This window comes from Agelaius tricolor, unplaced genomic scaffold, assembly GCF_023055355.1.
Source record: "Agelaius tricolor isolate 1412-34295 unplaced genomic scaffold, bAgeTri1.0.p SCAF_24, whole genome shotgun sequence".
Taxonomy (NCBI): Eukaryota; Metazoa; Chordata; class Aves; order Passeriformes; family Icteridae; genus Agelaius; species Agelaius tricolor.
In genome coordinates this window covers 4,078,820-4,098,663 of record NW_027269284.1, presented here as the reverse complement: position 1 = coordinate 4,098,663, position 19,844 = coordinate 4,078,820, and the positions used below count along the sequence as shown (strand labels likewise).

At 43.3% G+C, this 19,844-nt stretch overlaps 1 protein-coding gene across 1 annotated transcript in view; it reads right to left on the bottom strand.

Moving 5' to 3' along the window:
- Positions 1-19,844, bottom strand: part of FGFRL1 (fibroblast growth factor receptor like 1) — a 169,785-nt gene that overhangs the window by 74,033 nt on the left and 75,908 nt on the right. The window contains exon 3 of the mRNA XM_071447290.1: positions 13,191-13,463. Within this exon, the coding sequence (XP_071303391.1) occupies positions 13,191-13,463 (273 nt within the window). The remainder of the gene's footprint in view (positions 1-13,190; positions 13,464-19,844) is intronic.

The window sequence follows — 19,844 nt, the reverse complement described above, 5'->3', positions numbered from 1 at the left end:
ACATTTTTCAAGAAGTGTCACTGGACGGTTAGGTAAGGTTTCAAAAGCTTTCAGCAATGGCAATATTCCTCCCATGGAACTTCATGGGAATTCTTCAAAAGGGGTTGACTCAGCCTCGGCTGACTGCTTTTGAAAAACTCCCCTTTATCTGCTATCTTTGATGGTCCCAGAGATAAAATGCTGCAAGTTCAGTTTACCATCCTCCTTTAACACTACAGGTCTCTAATTGGGGTCCACTTCTCCCCTCAGTAAGAACATGAAAAGCGTTTCACTCATGGCCTGAGTCATACTATATCTGAAGAGAGGCTTGAGAAAAGCAGTGGCTAAAAATCCACCTACTACTCAGAGCAGAGACCAAAGTATCAGCAAAGAGCTGGCCCCATCATCTCCCCTTAGCCATGGTTTAGCATTTGAGGCTGGAGGAAAATCCAACTGCATTACAATAGCAGATGCCCCAAAACAGGCAGGGTGAAGTAAACAGTCTTGAAAATATTTTCCAAGTCCATGGGGCCATAAACAAGCAAAGCCCAAAAGCAACACCATCCCCAAAAGTTAAATCATTATCACTGCACATCCTGCAGGGTGCTGGGGTGGCACCAGGTGTCATGTCACATCTGCAATATTAAAAAGTCAGAACTCCATATGGGAATAAACAAACTGGTTATTTCTCCACAGGAAACAGGCTCCCTGTACCAAGTGTCATAAAAGCTGGTAAAGAGCTCCAGGGAGATAGTTGTCAGTAAAATACTCTAAAAAAAGATTACAGCAGAACTAACAGGAATGACATGCAGGCATCTTGTTGACTTTTATTCCTCACATCTGTAACTATTTCTGTGGTCCACAGAATATGAGAAAAAATGAATACATTTGGCCCAAAAGACAGAAGAGTGCTTTGTCCAAATACAAGGTGGGAAGGATGTAGTGAAACTTTTTAAAAGTTTCTCCTTCAGGATATGCCAAGGATATGACATGGCTTTGGAGCAACACAGGTGCTGTCACAGGATCTGCAGTATCCCCTCCCTTGCTGAAGATGCTGAAGGGTGGCAAAAATGTCACTTGTGAACAGCCCAATGTGCAGCCCATTCTCCTGATAAGTGAGGAGCTTTGAACACAGCAGGGCCAAAAATTCTGAAAAATTTAACACAGGTGAAACAAATGAATAGCAATAATCACATACAAGGCACAGCTTGTGTATTTAAGATTTAACAAGCTAGTTCATTGTTGAATATGTCCATGATGCAGCTTTTGCACAGGACAAGGATAAAATGTATCCAAATCATTCCTTGTGAAGGGATATGAGATACACACGAGCTCTGACAGTACTGAGGATGTTCAGTGGCCAAATTCCTCTCTCATAAAATTCTACCCATCTACCCCTGAAAGATGTTGCTCTTTTGTCTTTTTATCAAGGCAAGTTCTCAAGGGGCCACCACAAAACTCTCCATAATTATCCAAGGACAGAGCAACCAGAAAACACCACCATCTTTTTGAAGGTCACACAGGCATGTTTTTACAATGGTTCTTGGTCAGAGTTTCTCAGACACCTCCCTAGAGGCTCTGAAAACCATCCCAGAGGAAAGGGGATGATGGAGTCTCTACAGATGAAGTCAGTGTGAGCAGGACACAGTTCCAATGCCAGGAACATGCTCAGCACCTTGCTTGCATTTCAAATCAAAGACACAGACCAGCTTCTCAAAATTCACCATCAATATTTTCACTTCCCAGAAGTGAAGGCTGCTGCATCTTCCAAACCTCCTTGAAGGAAAGGGATTAACAAAACCACACTCAAACCAAAGCAGCTCATGAGAGACCTTGGCTGACACAACCCTCTTGATGCTGTTGCCACAAATTTCTCCTGGGTTGGAGTTTCTCCTGCCAAAGCACACACCAGGGCTACCAGGAGGAGCTGCAGTGGGCTTGCAGTTGTCAGGAGACACTGCAAACAGAGCACAAACACTGGGCAGTGCTGGGGATTGGGGAGGCGTCGTTCTTCTCCTCCATGAGATTCTTGGAATTGTTCAGCAGGGAATCCCAGCCTGCATCTGAAGTGGATCCAAGTCTCCCAGTTGCCTACCAGTGACCAAGGAAGACTGTCACCAGTTCCCCTCTCTCCTGCCAGCTGCACATTCAGCAAAGGTGAGACGAAGATCCTTGTCTACTTCAGTGCAGAGGTCACCATAACTTTTTCCAGTTTGAAAAAAACCCAACACAAAACCAACACACCAGGTCACACTGCTTCTCTTTAAGAAGAGAAACATTCAATATTGGACTAAAGAAAAGTCAATGAAGAATTTGGTGGTGATGTTTTTCCAAATCAAAATAGTTTCGCAATGGAAGATTCAATGCCAAATATTTCAAAGCTTTTTGTTGACAATCAAGCAGAAAACTGACTCAACTCAATAGTTCAAATGACTTGACAACATTTTTCAGGGAAACAATGAACTGGAAGAAAAAAAAGCAATGAAAGTCCTAGGTATAATTTCAATTGTGTGATAAACTCAGGCTTAGTGGTTTGGTTGGCATGAAGACATCAGAAAACCACCCATATTCTGCATTTTTTGCTCTATAACCTAACAACCTTCAGTGTGTCTGTAAGAACTTTACATACACACACAGGAACAGACATATCTGAAGCAAGATCAAAGAAAAGAAGAGAAGAAAAGAAGAAACACATCAACTGCCTTTGTTGCGCTGGATCATTGCAATGGAAAATAAAATAATTTTCTTCCCTTTAATTTACATGAAATATTTTCTGTACAGGCCTGTTAATCATTTAGCTTGATATTAAACAACAGCATTGTTTTCACTGTTTGTCTCCCTATTGTTCTGCCACTTGTAGTAATTTAAAACAACCCAAAAAAAATCACAGACAGATGCATTGTAGAGAGGACAGATGTGCTGACCTACACAGCTACGCCTGCAAAGTGCCTTTATGTTATTTGTTTTTTGCTGCATATTAAAAGAAGGTTTTCTTTAAAACATTATCTCGAGAGCTGCAAAATACATCATGGGAGTAGAAAGTGAAGGGATAAATTCTGTGTTATCTGACTCCTTTTACTGTTTATTTCTCCCCTCTTTTCCTTGGCTTCGGTGCGAGGAACAGGTTCCATCCCGCCAGAGCAACCAGAATAAAACTGACATTTTATGAGTGGAAACAGTCCAAGGATGGTGGCTTATGCTCTTAACAGCCTGACATCTCAACCTCTGAAAGCAGCAGTGGTGCTGCTTCCAGTGGCTGCAGAACACCTTAAAAAGCAGCACAAACTGACAATGAAAATAAACTACGGTCGCCGCACTGCTGGAGTCTGGCAGCCCTTAACAAATACAGCAGCGTCTGGGTGTTAAAATACATAAATCTGTCATCATTACCAGGCTAAGGGGTCGTCATCCTATTCTCAAAATAAAAGAACTGTGCATAATCAGTAGGGCAGGGAGTTCAGAACAAAGTACGCCTTTTACAAACTCTCAACTGCTGATAGATGGATGTTTGCAAGGGACTTAATGTATTTAACAGGGTACGTTTGAGAAGGAGTGTAGGTTTCAGAACTCCTGGGATTAGTACTTTTTTTTTCCTCTTCTTTTCCAATTTTATTGCCAAGAAGTGTATAATGTAAACACTCAGGTCTTCTGACTATGAAACCCACATTATTATAAAGAAGGAAGAATCAAAGCTTTATAGCACAATGATATTATTCACAAAGGACAACACAGAATATGTTCCTACTCTCATCAAACAAAAATAAATTGGATTTTAAAATAGGCCTGTACACTAATTTTCAGCAGTTCTGTTGATTCTTATTTTCCTTTTTTCATCTTTTTCTTAATGTGGATGCCAAAGACAGCACGGGAAAGGCAAAGAACCAGACCCTACAGGAATGTAAAAATACAGCTCCTCAGCAACCATACATTTTAACAGGCAACATACCTACATGCATGGATCAAGAGGCAGCATCTGAGCAATTGGTGCTGTGTACGTGCACTTACACATAAAAAAGCAGTCTCCAAAAACAACATTCAAACTACACGTTATAAACTGGTCCAACTTGGCACTGCTCACTCTATAATAAATATTCTTCACTGTGCTTTAATTTACAAGTGTGCCTTTTGGGTATTTCTGAGTTAACTGATACCAAAGAGAAAATTTGGCTAAAACCCCACTATCTGTGGTATTTACTGTGCAAACTGAGGACAGCAGGGCTGTGTGGTGGCACAAGGGAATGGGGCACAGTGCTCTGGCACAGACCTCCTGGAGACACTGTGCCCATGAAGCTCAACTCAGCTTCTGTGGTCCTCTGAGTCCAGTGAGGCCATGCTAAATCTTTCACTCCCAGCTTTCAGCAAGAAGCAGAGGGAGGAGCACAACTTCCAAGGAAAAACTGTCAGGAATAGGGGAGGACAGCAGTAGTAGTAGGGAAGTTGTAGAAAGACCCTGCTACTTGGAGAAGATAAGTCATCTTGGATGCTTGGCAAGGTGGTAGATATCTCAAAGCTGCTGATGCCCAGGCCTGCAATTAGCTTGATGTCTTCTCATTACTTGGGGTGCTAGTAATTAAAAGACTCCTAACTACTCTTCTGCAGTCATAGCAAACCTTGCCTGAGAAGCCAGACCACCTTTGGAAAGCCTGCCTTCCCCACACATACAGATCACCAGCCTGGAGCAGGGACTGCCTTGGCTTTACTCAGGAACAGAGCTATTTCTCAGCATTGTGGATATGCAGATGAGGACAAATCTCTGGCTGAGCACATCAGCACTGCACAGAGAAATTCCACCCACTGCCCATACAGAGGATTGCACCAAGAGAGCTCTGATTAATAAAGTCAGAGGCAAGAGATGTTTTTAGCTTCAGACAAAGTGACGAGAAAAACCCAACATGAACACCACAAACTCGCTGGGATCAGAGGCTCTTTCTATTAATATCGTTTAACAGAAGGAAGCCATAAATTGCTCAGATCAAACACGGTTTTAATGTCAGCCTGCCTGGTATTGTGTGTTGCTTTCATTCCCAAATAATATTCATGCAGCAAGCAGAGCTGCAGCTTGCTATTTGCACGGGTGTAGCAGCCACTACACACTCCAAAGCATCTGCAAAGGATTGTGGGCTAAATGCATCCATATGTCCTGCATGCCTGGGATTTACACTGGCTGCAGCTCTGGTTTGCCACAGTCTGCCACAGGATGGAGTATGGGGGGAAATTATATATCCATACATATATGTATGAATTTCATGCTTACATCCATGGAAAAAAAATCTTTTCATTTCCTTTAAATTGTGAACAGGTGTTGTCACCTTCTTAACTTGGCTTCTATGTTACAGCTTCACGAAGGGAAAAAAGAGATCTACCCGAAACAGTGAGGCTTTTGTTAGCCAGAACATGATGTATTGATAAGCATACCGTAAAGTTTGTTATAAAATCAAATGAAACTAGTAAAACTGAACAAAGATCTTGTAAAAACTGTGGACATTATACAGCATTAGCACTGAGCTACATAATAGATCTGGACTTGGAAGAAACAAAACTGCTGCCCAGTTGTGGTATTTTCCAGCCTTTTACACCAGTTCACCAAGACCATCAGTCAAACCACTCAGTGTTACATTTTTGATCAGTCATTTTTAGGACAGTTACAGCTAATACCAGTACTCACATCATCACCTCTTTATGGATCAAGTTTTTCAAGAATAAATTGTTATAGGCTGTTGTGACATCAGTCTGGGGCAGCACTCATCAAAATGACAAAAACTAGTGAAATTGTTTCCCTGTAGCAATGCAGCAATAGTCACACCTTTTCACTTCAGCATATTTCTTTCTCCTCCTTTCCTCTCCCAGGACAGTAGACATTTTACAGCTGAATATATTGGACAGGGAGTTAGTTGGACTCTGAGATGGATGTCTCAAATGAGGAAGAAGTGAAGTACTCCTGAAATTCAGGGGGTAGGAACACTGATTGGTTTTAGATTTCTTTTCACATGCTTGTGCTGTCCCTGAGCATCAACAAGCTTGGCCAGGGTGTGTGTCTTTATGCCTACGCTAATGAACACTGAGAAGGAAGAGCCCTTGCTTGGGTGAGGGCATCGTTAGTCAACGATGAGTCACTTCCAGTGGAAAAGGAGCTTCGCTTCCAAGTGAACAGCTTTTTAGCTATGAGTTTGCACCAAAACATGAAAATATTCACAGTTCACTGACTCCTCTACTCACTGGGACCCGTTCATGTCCATTTCCAGTCTCTTTCCACAGGCTGGCACGCAGGGTTCCCTCACCTGGCAACACCAGTAAGGCAGCTCTTGTTAAGAACCAAAGCCCTACCTACACCTCCACAGAGGGTGACACGGTGGCACCTCACCATCACATGTTGACAAGAAGCCCTTGTGCAATCATTCCAGTGGCTGGGTCTTGGGAAGGCTCCCCTCTTCTGCCCAGCTCCCAAAGGCCCAAGCCAATCTGAGCTTTAATTAGCACCACAACCATTACTAAGCATCAGTGGCTATGGCCAGATCCTCATCTGGTGTTAATCACCCTGCGTGTGCACAGGAGGCCACCAACGTAGATCCAGCTGCTGAACTGGGGCCTTAACAAACTAAACACGAACTTTGTAACTGCTTATTGTCACAAGGAACTCTTCATTTCCATCTAACAACTGACTGATCATCATTAGCCATGGTTATATGCCCTGTGATTGTGTTAATGGTCCCATGCTGGATGGACTGCCCTTTGCACTTCATGTTGAAGTAAATGCACTAAAGACATTTTGCTAACTCCATACCATGATCAGCACAGGCTACACCACCTTGCTCTCAAATGCAAAAACTGCATATTTTCTCCCTTTATTTTTGAAGTGTTGACTCATTTCAATTTTTGCTTAGCATTAGCAGACCCTTGGAGCACACATTGCTGACTCAGTGTTGATTCACATCTTCTTGCTGAGCACATCTCTCTCTGGTCCCCAGAGTTTCTTAAGAGGCCAAAACCCAAACATAAATGAATTTGTCATGCTTTTCCAAGATGGCTGGTGGCACCTGACTCTGGGCTAGAAATGTTTTCTCAGCTTTTGCACTGTAAATGAGTTCTGAGACACAGATTGATGACTTCATTGCAGAAGTGTAATGCAAACCATCTTTTACTGTACTTGATTTTTTTTTTCACACAGTATTTTCTACTACTACAAACAGAAAAAAGAATGTAAGAATAAATATCCACTCAGACAAGGCCATGAATTTTTTCAGGATACTTATGCTGACTGTTTAAAAAAAATGGTTATTTTAATGCAAATTTTTCACACATGCCTGTTATCAAAGAGAGCTGTCTTTGGACAAGCTGTAAAAAAGCATAAAATAGCAGTTGGCTCAGCAGGAAAAAGCTACTTTAAAGATAAATCAACTGATGTCAGGGCAGATTCTTGAAGCAATCAATTGCTATAGACAGCAGACATTTAACAGCAAATTTGATTTGTCTGAAAGTGAGATGTAGCTCAAATTCTGAACAGCCCATCAGCAGTTTAGGACAACAAGCTGCCCTTTTCCTACTCCTCTCTGCATCAAGACTTTACTATTCCACAGCCCAAATGGGGCCAGGCACCAGAGGGGGATATGAACTGGACAGATGATGGATTCTTCACCAAAATACTCCTCAAAAAAAAAACCCTCAAAGAACAAAATAAACAAAAGTGCAGCAGTCAGAGATATAGGGCAAAAAAATAAATTCAGGAGAAGCTGTTTCTTGGACTTATATCTTGATTATTTTTTGTGCTGAGATGCACCCAAGTAAGATGGGTCCTTGGCAGTTTGCAAACACCAAGTGAGGCAAGAAGGTGACAGTCCCAAACTCTAGCTGCTGCCTTTTTTTTCCCTTTGCTACAGAAAGCAGTAAGAAACATGGATGCAGATGTGAAAATGGAGACAGTTTGATCTTTCATCACCTGGTTGAGCAACTGAAGCAAGAAGTATTTACTGGCAGCACCTGTAGCAATAGCCCCGCATGTTGTAATGCTGGCACACCTTGCAGGATTTGGCCTACAACACTTCTGCAAGTGAAAAGTCCTCTGTGTTGTGTATTAGTGAAAGAGGTCATTATGTTACTGCATAAATATTTACCTATAGTCTTTCCTACAGCTGTTCACAAACAATTTTCCCTTCAGAGAATGTCCAGACTCCTGGAACTCGGGATACTGTTTATTATTGCAGAGAGAGCAGTAATGGAGGTCCTCCAGCACTTCCATGTTAGAATACTTTGTTTTCTCAGTTATTTTTGAGTCAGGAAAAGCTCACCCATTTGGGCTAGGTTTTCCCAGGGAGGGCCTGATGGTTGGAGTGTGGCTCCATGTGTGCAAACTCACATTTTGGCCAAGCTGGCCTCAGCTGGACAGAGGCTTCAGTTACACCACCACCTGCTATTTTTTTTCTGCAGAACATGCCTCCCTTCAGCACACAAGGTGGACAGTTTTCAAATAAGGAGTAGCTATTCAGCATTTTCTTTCTTCCTCTTTGGCCTTAAGTTTCCTTTTAGAGCGAACTGGAAAGGAATTTTTTAATTATGTCGTAAAGAAACCGCAGGTTCCAACCAACCATCTATAAATTAAATAAAGTTACTTTTCACACCTTTAGAATTAATTCAGTTGAGGGGAAAAAAGATAAGATTTAATGAGCACCATTGTAAATATAATTTTTGGGGAAGGTATAGCCCATTTGTTTTGATGAACCACACACAATTCTCCAAAACAAGGAACCATTGTACTTAATAACTGCAATGTAATTAAATACTGATTAAAGTTCCTCTTCCAGCATTTGTAAATCCGTCTGCAGTGTAATTGGCATCCCAAATCTTGTGGTGAGCCACAAAAACTATTAAGGATAGCTAAGAGAGGAAATTGTAGTTTTGACTTATATTGGTAATCTGCTTTTACTGGCTTACATTTCATGCAGGGCTGTATTAAAGCAGGATTCCTTGGATCTCTGGGATCCAGGCCCTGCAGTCTGAGAAGATGGGGAAATAAGCAGGGCAGAAACCAATTGCTACCATCTGGGTTGGCAAAGCCTTTGTTTGAGAATGATGATCAAAACCCCAGAGTAAGAGAAGATTCACTTCCAAAAGAGCAGCTAGGAAGAAGCAAGATTAGGAGGAAAAGACTTTAGTGTGTGTTATGAAGCAGGAATCGTCTTTTAGGGAGAGATTTAAGAGATTTTGACTCAACTCTGAGCCTCAGCTCCTATTTTATGTGGTCTTGGCCTAATCACCTGGTCTCTCTTTATCTCAGCTACCATTTGTAAAACCACTGTAATCCATCTCATCTGCACTTTCAGACTGAGAGGTTCTCCAGCCAGGCAAGCTGGAGTCCTGTCTCCAGACATGCAGAGGCACACCTAAATCTGCTCTGCTCATGCACTGAGCTGGCTGGTTGCAAGCAAGATCTGTCCTGGAGCCACAAAGGGACATTCAAACAGTCTTATATTTGAATTGTTACATCTCACAGAGTCCAGCTGGGGAGCTCATCTCTGCCACGTCTGCTGGACCCCCCAGTGCTGGAGGATCCACTGACCTTTTCATTCCTTTGTACAACATCCCAGATTTCTGCTGGTTCTCTGTACTATTATGGAATACAGTGGCTAGTAAAAGTTAAATTAGTAAGAGTTACATAGCACTGAAAGCAGGCAGAGAGGTTGGACACTGCTGAATTTAGTCACAGCTCTCTGTAGGATTTGGCTAAACCATCACCTTATTCTGCTGCAGCCTCCATGTAAATAACACTGGGGTGACAGTTCCTCACTTGCCAGTGGTGTGGCAGAGCTCAGTTAGAATTATACAGCATAACTCCAAAACTTTGCAATCAGCTACTAAACATTTTCCAGATATTATTGATTAAATTTCCAGAATGCTTTCATGTCAACATGAATTATATTCTTTCAAGTCCTAGTGTTTCATGAATCATTTAATGCTGTTCTAGATCTAATATCTTAACCACCTTGCCCATGTCTGACACCTGTGGGCTTTTACATGTTTGGTGTTAGCAGTAAAGCTGGAATAAGAGGAGTTTTTCTCCTTTGAAGGAGTGGGAAAATACAGAAGCCATATGGTGCAAGAAGCCTAATGAAGTTTTGTGCTTTCCAGAGCACAAACAAAACAGCTCCATCAATTTGATCTCCATCATCAAAACTGACATGCAGTTGGTTTTAAAACACTGCCTCCTTCTCAAAAACCAACAAGGGATTGATTTTCTCTCAACCAAAAGTATTTTCACCAAGACGAACACGAGCATCTGGTCACTGCATTAAATGTCTGGGTCCTTTGAAAGAGCAAGTCAGTGATACCTTGTGTTTACTTGCAGAGCTTGACAGGAAAGACACAAGGGGAACATTTGTTTTCAGGGGAAACTGCTCCAGTGAAAAGCAATCGGTTTGAAACGCTACATGAACACAACTGCACCACTGAAGAGAGGGGACGTAAGCAATCCATCAAAAATGCTATGAGCAACAAGAATGCACAAGGGCACACTGTGAGACAAGGAAAGAAGGTACAAAATAGGATAAGAAGTAGTGGCTTTAGCCAGTATTTACAACAAGGATGCATGGGAATGAACGATACTTCAGCCCATATGTCTGACACAGATTTAGGTTAAAGTCACCCTTTTCTTGGCATTCGGGGATCAATATTTGTTTGCATAGGGCTCAATCTCACACCCACAGAGGCCAGTGGGAGCTTGCCATTTCCTTCCATAGATGCCTACGAGGTTCTAAATAACTGGAGTTTCTGCCCAGGGCTTTTCAGTGCCAAATATAATGAATACTATTGTTCTTAACACAATTATCTTTGATAATCCAATTTCCCTGAGCAACTGAATTGGAATTTTTGTCCCAATCTTTCCTGAATCCTAGTCCAACATTTACCCCGTGCCTCCTGGCTTTTTGTTTTCATTTGCTTCTGTTGTGCTACCAAGAATAGGCAGAGCCTTCTTTGACTTAGAGATACCTTGATGCCTCTGCTCTGGAATAATGGGATCTAGCTTGAGCTTTATAGAAGATAGAGGATGACACAAGAGATCAAAGACTTTGGCAACTTCCACATACTGCAAAAGCACAAGCTGGACTAAGCAGTTACCTATAGCATTAATTTCTCCACAGCCAAGAGTCTGGAGTCTGTGTAGACATGATTCTGTAAGACTTCCACTTTCCACTTCCCCCTGTTTGTTCAGTGTGGCACAGAGAAATAGATAAATGTGGCTAAGAAAAAGGTAAAAGGAAAACCAAATCCTCAAACTATGTAAACTAAGATGACTTTTGCATCCCACTGATGCTACAGGAGTCACCAAAGGGTTTCCCTCACAGAAGCATCTCTTTCCAGATAAGGTATTTACATTCTGGTCCCTTTCTTATACTGGCTGTGCAGCAAAGTGCATTCTCCAAGAATCACCCTGTTATCAGGTGATAATCCTCCATCAAGCAGCACCAAGTGTCTGCTACATGCCCTGAGCCCACAGCAGTTTCCCCTCCTGCTGCAAACAGGAAAAAGGAGAAACAGAACAAAACTAGGCCAAGAGCCAACCAGTAGGCAGCTGGAAACTGCCCTAAACTCTGTCCTCACTCCCACCACCTCAGAGAAACAGAACTTTGTAGACCAGAGGCTCAGGATGCTGATCAGGCAAAAGATGAGCAAGACATCTCATCTCACCCCCTGCTCTGTAGCCCTCCCCTTGGCTCCCTCAACATCCTTTAACACACTGATTTTCACCCAGCTCTTTTCCTTCTCCCAGCCAAGCCCCAGTGAGCACACTTCTGTGGTAGCCCATGCAGAGGAATCTCTGATTACCCAGAGAAATGTCTCTGGGAGTCTTTGGGAATGCTCAGCCCAGCAAGTGGCCCCAAAATCTCATTGCTGGGCCAAGCAAGTCTTTTGAAAATTTCAAAAGCATTGCCAGTGAACCCACGGCAACTGAGACAGCTTCTGAAGCTTTTTTAATCCTGCCTCCACCAAGATTTCTCAGGAGCCAGGCATCCCTGGGTTACATGCCAGCTCAGAGCTTTGTTTCAACCCAGATATTATTATTCCTGAAGACACCACGCTTTACAACAGCTCAGCACATGGATCTCCCCACTGTGCGTTTTCATACGGGTGCTCCAACATTTGTTTTGAGAGCTATCCTGTTCCAACAGCAAACATAAAGATCAGTGTGACCTCTCCTTATCACACAGCCTTTCCTGTGTGGAATTCATTGTGATCTGGACCCCAGTGGCTATTGCATCATTTCTGTTTATGTGTAACCTTTGGCACTCTGCAATCTTATCAGCCTGCAGCCGGCTGCAGCAGAAGATGCGCAGCAGCACCGCCAGCTCTGGCAATCCTCAAACACTGGAGGGGCCAGCTAAGAGTGGAGGCCAGTGAATGATTAGCAGAGCTGTAGGAGCGTCAGGGGGTAGCACAGTTGGGATAGACAGAGATGAGAGATCTCTGCAGCCAGGTTGTGGAACTTGGGGTTTATTGCAAAGGGCCTGGGTGCAGGGCCCTGCTGGGAGCTGCCAGCCACAGCTCAGAGCAGGACTGAGAGAAGAGAGGGGTAAAGAGGATGAGAAGGTAAGAGAGTAAGAGGGTAAGAGCGTAAGGGAGTAAAAGAGGGAAGAGAGTAAAAATGGTAAGAAGGTAAAAGGGGTAAGAGAGCAAAAGGGTAAGAGAGTAAAAGGGTAAGAGTGTAAAAGGGTAAGAGAGCAAAAGCTTAAGAGAGCGAGGGTCCTGTTACAATACAATAAATCTTCTTCTAATTCTCACTAACCAATCTAGTACAATATACAAATCCTATAGCATTTACATACAGCCTATAAGAATCACTATATTACCAGACTGTGCTACATTTTAAACCCTAAAAACTCCTCTCTGGACCCCTTCTGCCTAGCTAGTAGGGTCTGCTCTGACCCTTGGACGTCTGCAAACACAGGGTGTTGTTTCATCAAAAGGGGATCACCTTCAGCCAGCCACACCATTGTTTTCCCATTGTTCAGTAACTGAGGTATCTCAAAGCTTGCTTTCATTTCAATCTCGCTTATAGTTTCTACATTCTCAAAATCTTTTGCCAGGCAATCATATTTATAAGGCTTTCCTGTGTCATCTTCCCCAACACAGAGCAAATCTGCAATCTCTGACAGCTACATGGGAATCAGCTCTGACAGTGGTGCCAGAGCAGGTGAGGCCTGGCTCTGCCCAGCCCCACTCACCGATGACGATGAGGGTGTAGTTCACGTTGGTGCTGCCGAAGCCGTTGGTGGCTTTGCAGATGTAGGTCCCCGCGTCTTCGCTCTCCACCTCCTTGATCTTCAGCCCTTGCTGGAGGATGCGGAACCTGGTCCAGCCACTGTGGATGGTCCGTCCGTCCTTCATCCACATGGTGAGGGGCGGGGGGTCGCCCTCCACCGGGCACAGGAGCTTGATGGTCCTGCCCAGCCTCACGGACTGGCGGTGAATCACTTTATCAGCGATCCTAGGGGGGCCTAGGAAAGAACAGAGACGGGAACAGCTGTTATGACTTTTGCCAGTGACACAGCACTGATTCAAAGCTGTGTCATCAATCTGGCCACTACACTGACTGCTACACAGAATAGAAGGTGCTTACCAAAAATCACTTACAACCGAGGCTGAAAATGTCAGCAATTACAGAGGGATGCAGCAAGACCTGAAGCTGTAGCTTTGCAGCTCACGCTAACCCACCAGGGTAGCCTGGCTCTGAGGCTCTATTGCTTTTCCAGCATCTTCCTGTCACAAGAAGGAGCCCAACCACAAACTTTCCTGGTGTATTTGGTAAAGAAACTGTAGTTTTAAACTTAACACCTATCCTGAAGGTAAAATTAGTAACAGGAGTGGTACTTACAACAAAACACTGCCCCACACCCCTCAAATGTTCTAATTCTTTCATGTTGTATGTACAGTAATTCCCTTTAATAGTCACCAGATGGGCTTTATCTGAGACACATAAGCCTGCAGTTGTTGAACACAGAATATTCATTGGGTAGTGCTTCAATAAAAGACACAGCTTAGCCTGACATGTTAACATTGCTTATAGTCCAAAAGAGGATATTTTTATAAATTTCCTTAGCAACCCTGCCGGTTTGACCCACTTGACAAATATTTGCTTTTTGTAAAACGTGATAATTTCATACAAAAGAGAGTGTCCCTGGAATGTCAGACTAAAAACACTGTTGGCCACATGATAACAGGATGCACTTGGACAGGCCAACAATCAGAAAAAAGAAGTGATAAAGACTCCAACAGTGGGAATGCTCTCACAGCTGAATTCCAACTGAAATTCCTTCTCAAGGCTCTGAAAAGTTGAGAGCCTTTTTCCTGCATCTGCCTTTTCTGCCTTTTCATTAATTGCACAAGTTCTCTACAGAGATTGCAATAGCAGTGCTCTTCCCAGAATAGTCTATTAATGGGTGTGATAATAAGTGCCCTGTTCTTGCACAAGGACAAAATGTTTTGCTAAGAATTGCTGATGCTGAGTTGCACCCAAAACCCACAAGATGTTTGTGGGATTTGGAACTGTTCCCTCATATTTTACTCCTGTTCCTAATGTTTTGCAGGATTGGACCCACAGGGGATAAACTACAGAGCTTATATTTGCACTTCCTCATGACTAATTCCTATTATTCCAAAGTCTGCTTGATTTTTCCTCAGCATGACTGAGGCAGTACATACAATCCAGCTCCTGAATGACTCCAGAGCTGCTGTTGCAGTTACTCATGTTGAATCCCACCCATGAATTTTGCAGCTTTGCTGGTGAAAAGAAATACTGCTCAAGCTGAGAACAGAGTGGTGAATGAACTTATTAAAGAGTTTAACTAAGAGGCTGGTTAAATCAATGGGTCTTAGACACACTCAGATTCTGATGAACTCTTAATGACCCAAAGTAAGGACCTTGAGAGCACTTATTCTGAAAAACTCAGAGATAACAAAAAACAACAAAGAAGGCAAAGATAACACCCACCCCTTCACATCTTCTGCAGTCACCTATGGGACAGATCTTGGAGGTGATGGTATCCTCCCATACTCCAAGGGAACTGGCAAAACACCATGAGAAATCCTGCCTGTCCAGATTTTCTAAAAATTCCAAACCACCCTTATGTTCTTCACCTTGTGAGATTTCCAACCATCTCTGTGGATGGAGAGACAACCCCAAGGCCTTTTCTGGTCTGACACAAATTGCATTCCTGAATATTTTATAGTGAAAATCCACCCATGAAGAGGGGCTGTGTGTGCTGCCTTTGATAAGGCAGAATTCACAAACACTGGGTGAGAATCTGCCCCCAAATTCTGTTTCCCTACATGATGCACTGACTCAGTGCAAAGGAGCTGAAATGCTCAGACAAGTCCACAGACTTGTTGAAATTCTGGGTTTGCCCTTGGAGAGGTTCTTTCTGACTCAGAGCACTATCAAACCAAGTCAAACCTTAAGAGTAGTTTCACTGCAACCTGCCTGTGAGCCAGGACACTACTTCATGCATATTCAAATGACAAAAACAGATCTATAATTAGTACTGGGAAAAAAAATGTTTGGTGCAGGGCAAGCAGGGACAGTGGAGAGAGGAGCACTCTCCTCCCAGCTTGGAAGCCTGCTGTAGGCTCCTTCAAAACCCCTTTCCTTCCGACATTCATGGTGACTCCTGATGAATTTGGAGACCTGGAGGAATCAGATAGTTTCCCAGTCACGTCATGAGCTTCTCTGGGGCCGCCTGTACAGGCGGGGCTCCTGATGGCACCAGAGTTGCCCCTGGATCTGTCACATGTTTGGGTCAGTGGTAAGCTTGGTCCTCCTAAATGCCATTTTCCTTTGACTGACCTTTCATTCTGAGGAATTGTTGGATCAGTCCCTGTCACAGGATCTATCCGCAGACCTTTATGACATTTAGAAAAGGGTGCGTTTCTTAGAGCCATTCTGCCTAAAAACATTACTGCAGCTCTTCATTAGCTCCTCCAGCAGCTTTGTCAGGAAAAGGAATAAAACCCTCCCCTCACTGTTTTTTCCTGCTGTGAATTTTTTCAGATACAGCATGCACTTCTCAGTAGTGTACAGCTCTAGGACAAAGATGATAAGGCCTTGTTTCTGCTGTAAGTATTTCCATTTTATTACCTATCATCTTTGCATTAATAACTTTCTGCTCAAGCAGTACTCTCTGGAATCAGTGTTCTGAGGTAAATATCAAGCACCATGGTAATTATTACAATACTGGAATTTACTACTGTGTTTACAAAGAACCACAATATAATTCAGCACCTTCACATATGTCAGAGGCTTCAGACGCCCTGGCAAGCCAATGGTAGCTGGACCTCCTGAAGCTGGGCTACAGCAAGAATAAAATATTGATATCATCAGGATGTCTGTCTCTCTTTCTCCTGTACAGGCATTCATTGGGTCTTATTTCACTACATATCTGTAGAGCCCTGCCTTGGGACTGCAACAGTGACGGATGAATACTGTTCCAGTCAAGACACACTTTGGCACATCTCACCACTCTGCACCATCAGAGGCATCAGGGGAGGCAGCAGAGAGGGGTAAGTTTGTTTTGAAAAAAGGCCCTTCTCCAATATCCTCTGGGCAGCGGGTCCTACTGACACAGAGCTGCCTCACACACTATCTAGGCAAATCTGCACTATCTAGGCAAAAATATCTGCACTACCTAGGCAAAAACATCTTCCCCCTCTGAATCCAGATATTAAGCTGCTCAGCACTACTAAGGTTTTTCTTGGGAATTAAAGTCCAAGGATTCTCTATAGCAGTTCCATCTCTTACTGCATGATAAAAAGATGCAGTAAAAACACGCTGAGCCAGCCAATTTATTTCCTGTGCGCAGCACTGTTACTGACAGGAGCTCCTCACCTTCCAGAACTGGCCCCTAATATGCCAGGGGGTGGCCAGGAGAGCAGAGTGCCCAGTTAGCCCTCCCAAGGCGCTGATTTGGGATTGTCCCTGGTGTCTGACCCCGCAGGGCCGGGGCACGTGTGCGCTCACAGCTGAGTGCGCAGTGCGGGAGCGGAGCCCAGGACACGGGCCCTGCAGGCTGGATTCATATCTACAGCTGCTTAGCCAGGCAAAATCCCAGGAAAGCACCTGCTGCTTCACCTACAGCTGCCAGGGAGGTAAAAACAGGCTGAGCCCTGGCTCTGACTGACTTCCCATCCCTCGCCACTGCCGGTGTCTGTCCCGTGCTCTGAGGCAGCAGTAAAAGGCAGATGAAATTACTGCTCAAGCAGCCAGAGTCACGATCTCTGCTGTCCTGGGCTCCAGCTTTGTGTCATGTGTGAGCAGAAATGCTCTAATTGAGTGCAATACCCTATGCCTGCTCACTATAGCACTGCTCCTGCCTTGTTTGTGGGCAAGGCAACACCCCAGGAGCTGGAGAGCAACACCGTAAGGGATCGTTCTGAAACCTGAAAACATTTCATTAAACCAGGCTGTTAAAATAGTGACTTCATATATTTACCAATGCAAAATTAATGCTAATGGTGTCTTTCTCTGGCTAGGGGGGAATGAATCCTGTCAACTGCCATGTGCCTGCACTCACAGGTCAAAGCTCCTGGATCCTTTCCAGGTGGAGCAGCAGAGAGCAAGTGCCCTCTGGCCCTGAGTGTAAATGCTGGAGGGGTCTCTACACTGTGCTCCTCCCAATTTCTTAGCCATTAGGCAGTGATTCTTGGAAACATCAGCCTTTTTTAAGTGCTGAGAATCTCCAATCTGTGATGCTCCTGAACACAGCATTTCCTTCCTGCAGTATTTTTTCATGGGATATGGGCATGAAAACAAGACCCTAGGTAGATATTCCATCCAAGATTTTTAGGCATTTTTGTAGTCAGGGAGGGAGAGGAAACTCTTGCAGTTCTCCACCAGGCAAGGCCAGCTCTCCATGGCCACGGGGCATTGCTTTTAAGCCCCATCACAGTGGAGAAGCACAGCTGGTTCTACAGCCTGTCTGAACAGAAGGAGCTTGCTCAGAAAATTAAGCCCCACCTCAACACAATCCCAGTGGGGCAGGTTTTCTTAAGTCCCTCTTGTCCTCAACCCAATAATTTGAGAGACTAATTTCTTAATATTCTGTCTGAGAGAGAAGGGTGGGATTTGACATCTGAAGATGTGACTCGGGAAGAAGTGATGAGAATGCAGCTGCCATCCCCCGTGCTTCGTTGTTATTCTTTCTCCAAACACAAACTAAATATAACTTTGCCCCATAACATTCAAATAATTTTAGTTACTAGCAGGGATCATGCCTGGAGTTCCAAGGGCCAGGGTGCAATCAGGCTTAAAATATAATTTAAACAATCCAGAACCTACATTTTCCACCAAGTTATTTTCTTGCTTGTAGTTTCCCCATCTGCAAATACATATAAACACAACCAGAAAGAAACCAACAAGCTCAGCCAGATGCCAAGTTTTCTGTTCAAGATCATATAAACTCAGTCAAACATTAACAAGGAAATGCCATGATCACCTCATTTGTTTTAAATATTTCTGCTCATATACATGCAGACAAGTGTGCAGATTTATTTGCCTCATTTACGAATACAAGCAACTGGAATCCCCATTCTGTTCCATTATATAAAAGACAGACTCTACACCTGTCTTACTGAACAGCTGGGCAATTTTCAATTTATATCCACTATCCTACACCACAGAAAAGCCCCACTTGCTGCTCTGCTGCTGACACTGCTTTACTAGCATTCCTGCTCTCCTCCCCAGTGCCTTGGGAAGTGATAGTAGCTGCCATTTCTTGGCAAAAGGAATTATGTAAAACCCAAGAAAGCCTCTTTGCTTTAGCAAATAGCTATTTCCAGGAAGCAGCAAAAACAACTTCTAGAAGTGTATTTAAGACGCAACAGTGGAATAGCCTGGAGCTTCCTGTCCATATTTCTCACAGTCAAAAACACACATACACACATGTAATTATATTTTCCTGGGCTGCACTGCAAAGTTCATGCACTCATTCAACTTATACATGTAGTAAACATGATTTACAGCTCTGTGTGAAAACCCTCTAAATATATGGTGTTTTGATAGTGACTCAAACCCAGCACTATAATTTAGTAACACCTAGCAGTGAAAGCTAAATGATTTCCCACTCCACATTCCTAACTTTCCATGAACCCCTTTTTACTGCTAACCTGGGGAGGAGATACTGCTTCTGCAATTGTTTGGACTTATCCTTGCTATTCCTACAACTAAACTGCACACTAATATCAAGCTTCACATATGGTGAACGCACCAGCACTGACCCATGTCCTATGAGACCATTTGCCATCATACAGTTCAAAGTGAACTTTATTAACACATTAAACATAATTACAAAGAGGAAATTCCAAGGAAGGTCAACAAGCCCGGACAGTTTCTTGGAATGGAAAGTAATTTATAATATCCACATACTGTATTGTAAAGTTTATAAAGAAGTTAAATAAGTTTTAAGAGCCCCATGGGTTATGTATATTTTATTATTTAATACCAAACACATTCACTTTCTATGTAGATAAGACTTCTTTTGAAGTGCTGTGTTAGCAAATTAGCAAAGTCATTCACAATGAAGCACCCAAACAGCCCATCAACACATGGATTAGCATGAGGGGCTGGAGTACCACAGATAGTGTATGTCCTATGAGGAAAATAAAGCTAAGCACAGAAATTTTTCACTACAACAGTGAGATGATGGAATTGGACAGAGATTACCAACCAAACTGCTCATTTGGTGTAAACACAATCTCTTCCACCAAAACTTGAGGCAACATTTGGCCTTCACCACACTCCTCACTGTAAAACCTGAGCTTCCAAAGTCTTTATTGCCAGGGTGGTTCACAGCAAAGTGGATTTTCTTTACCTTTCTAACACTTCAAAA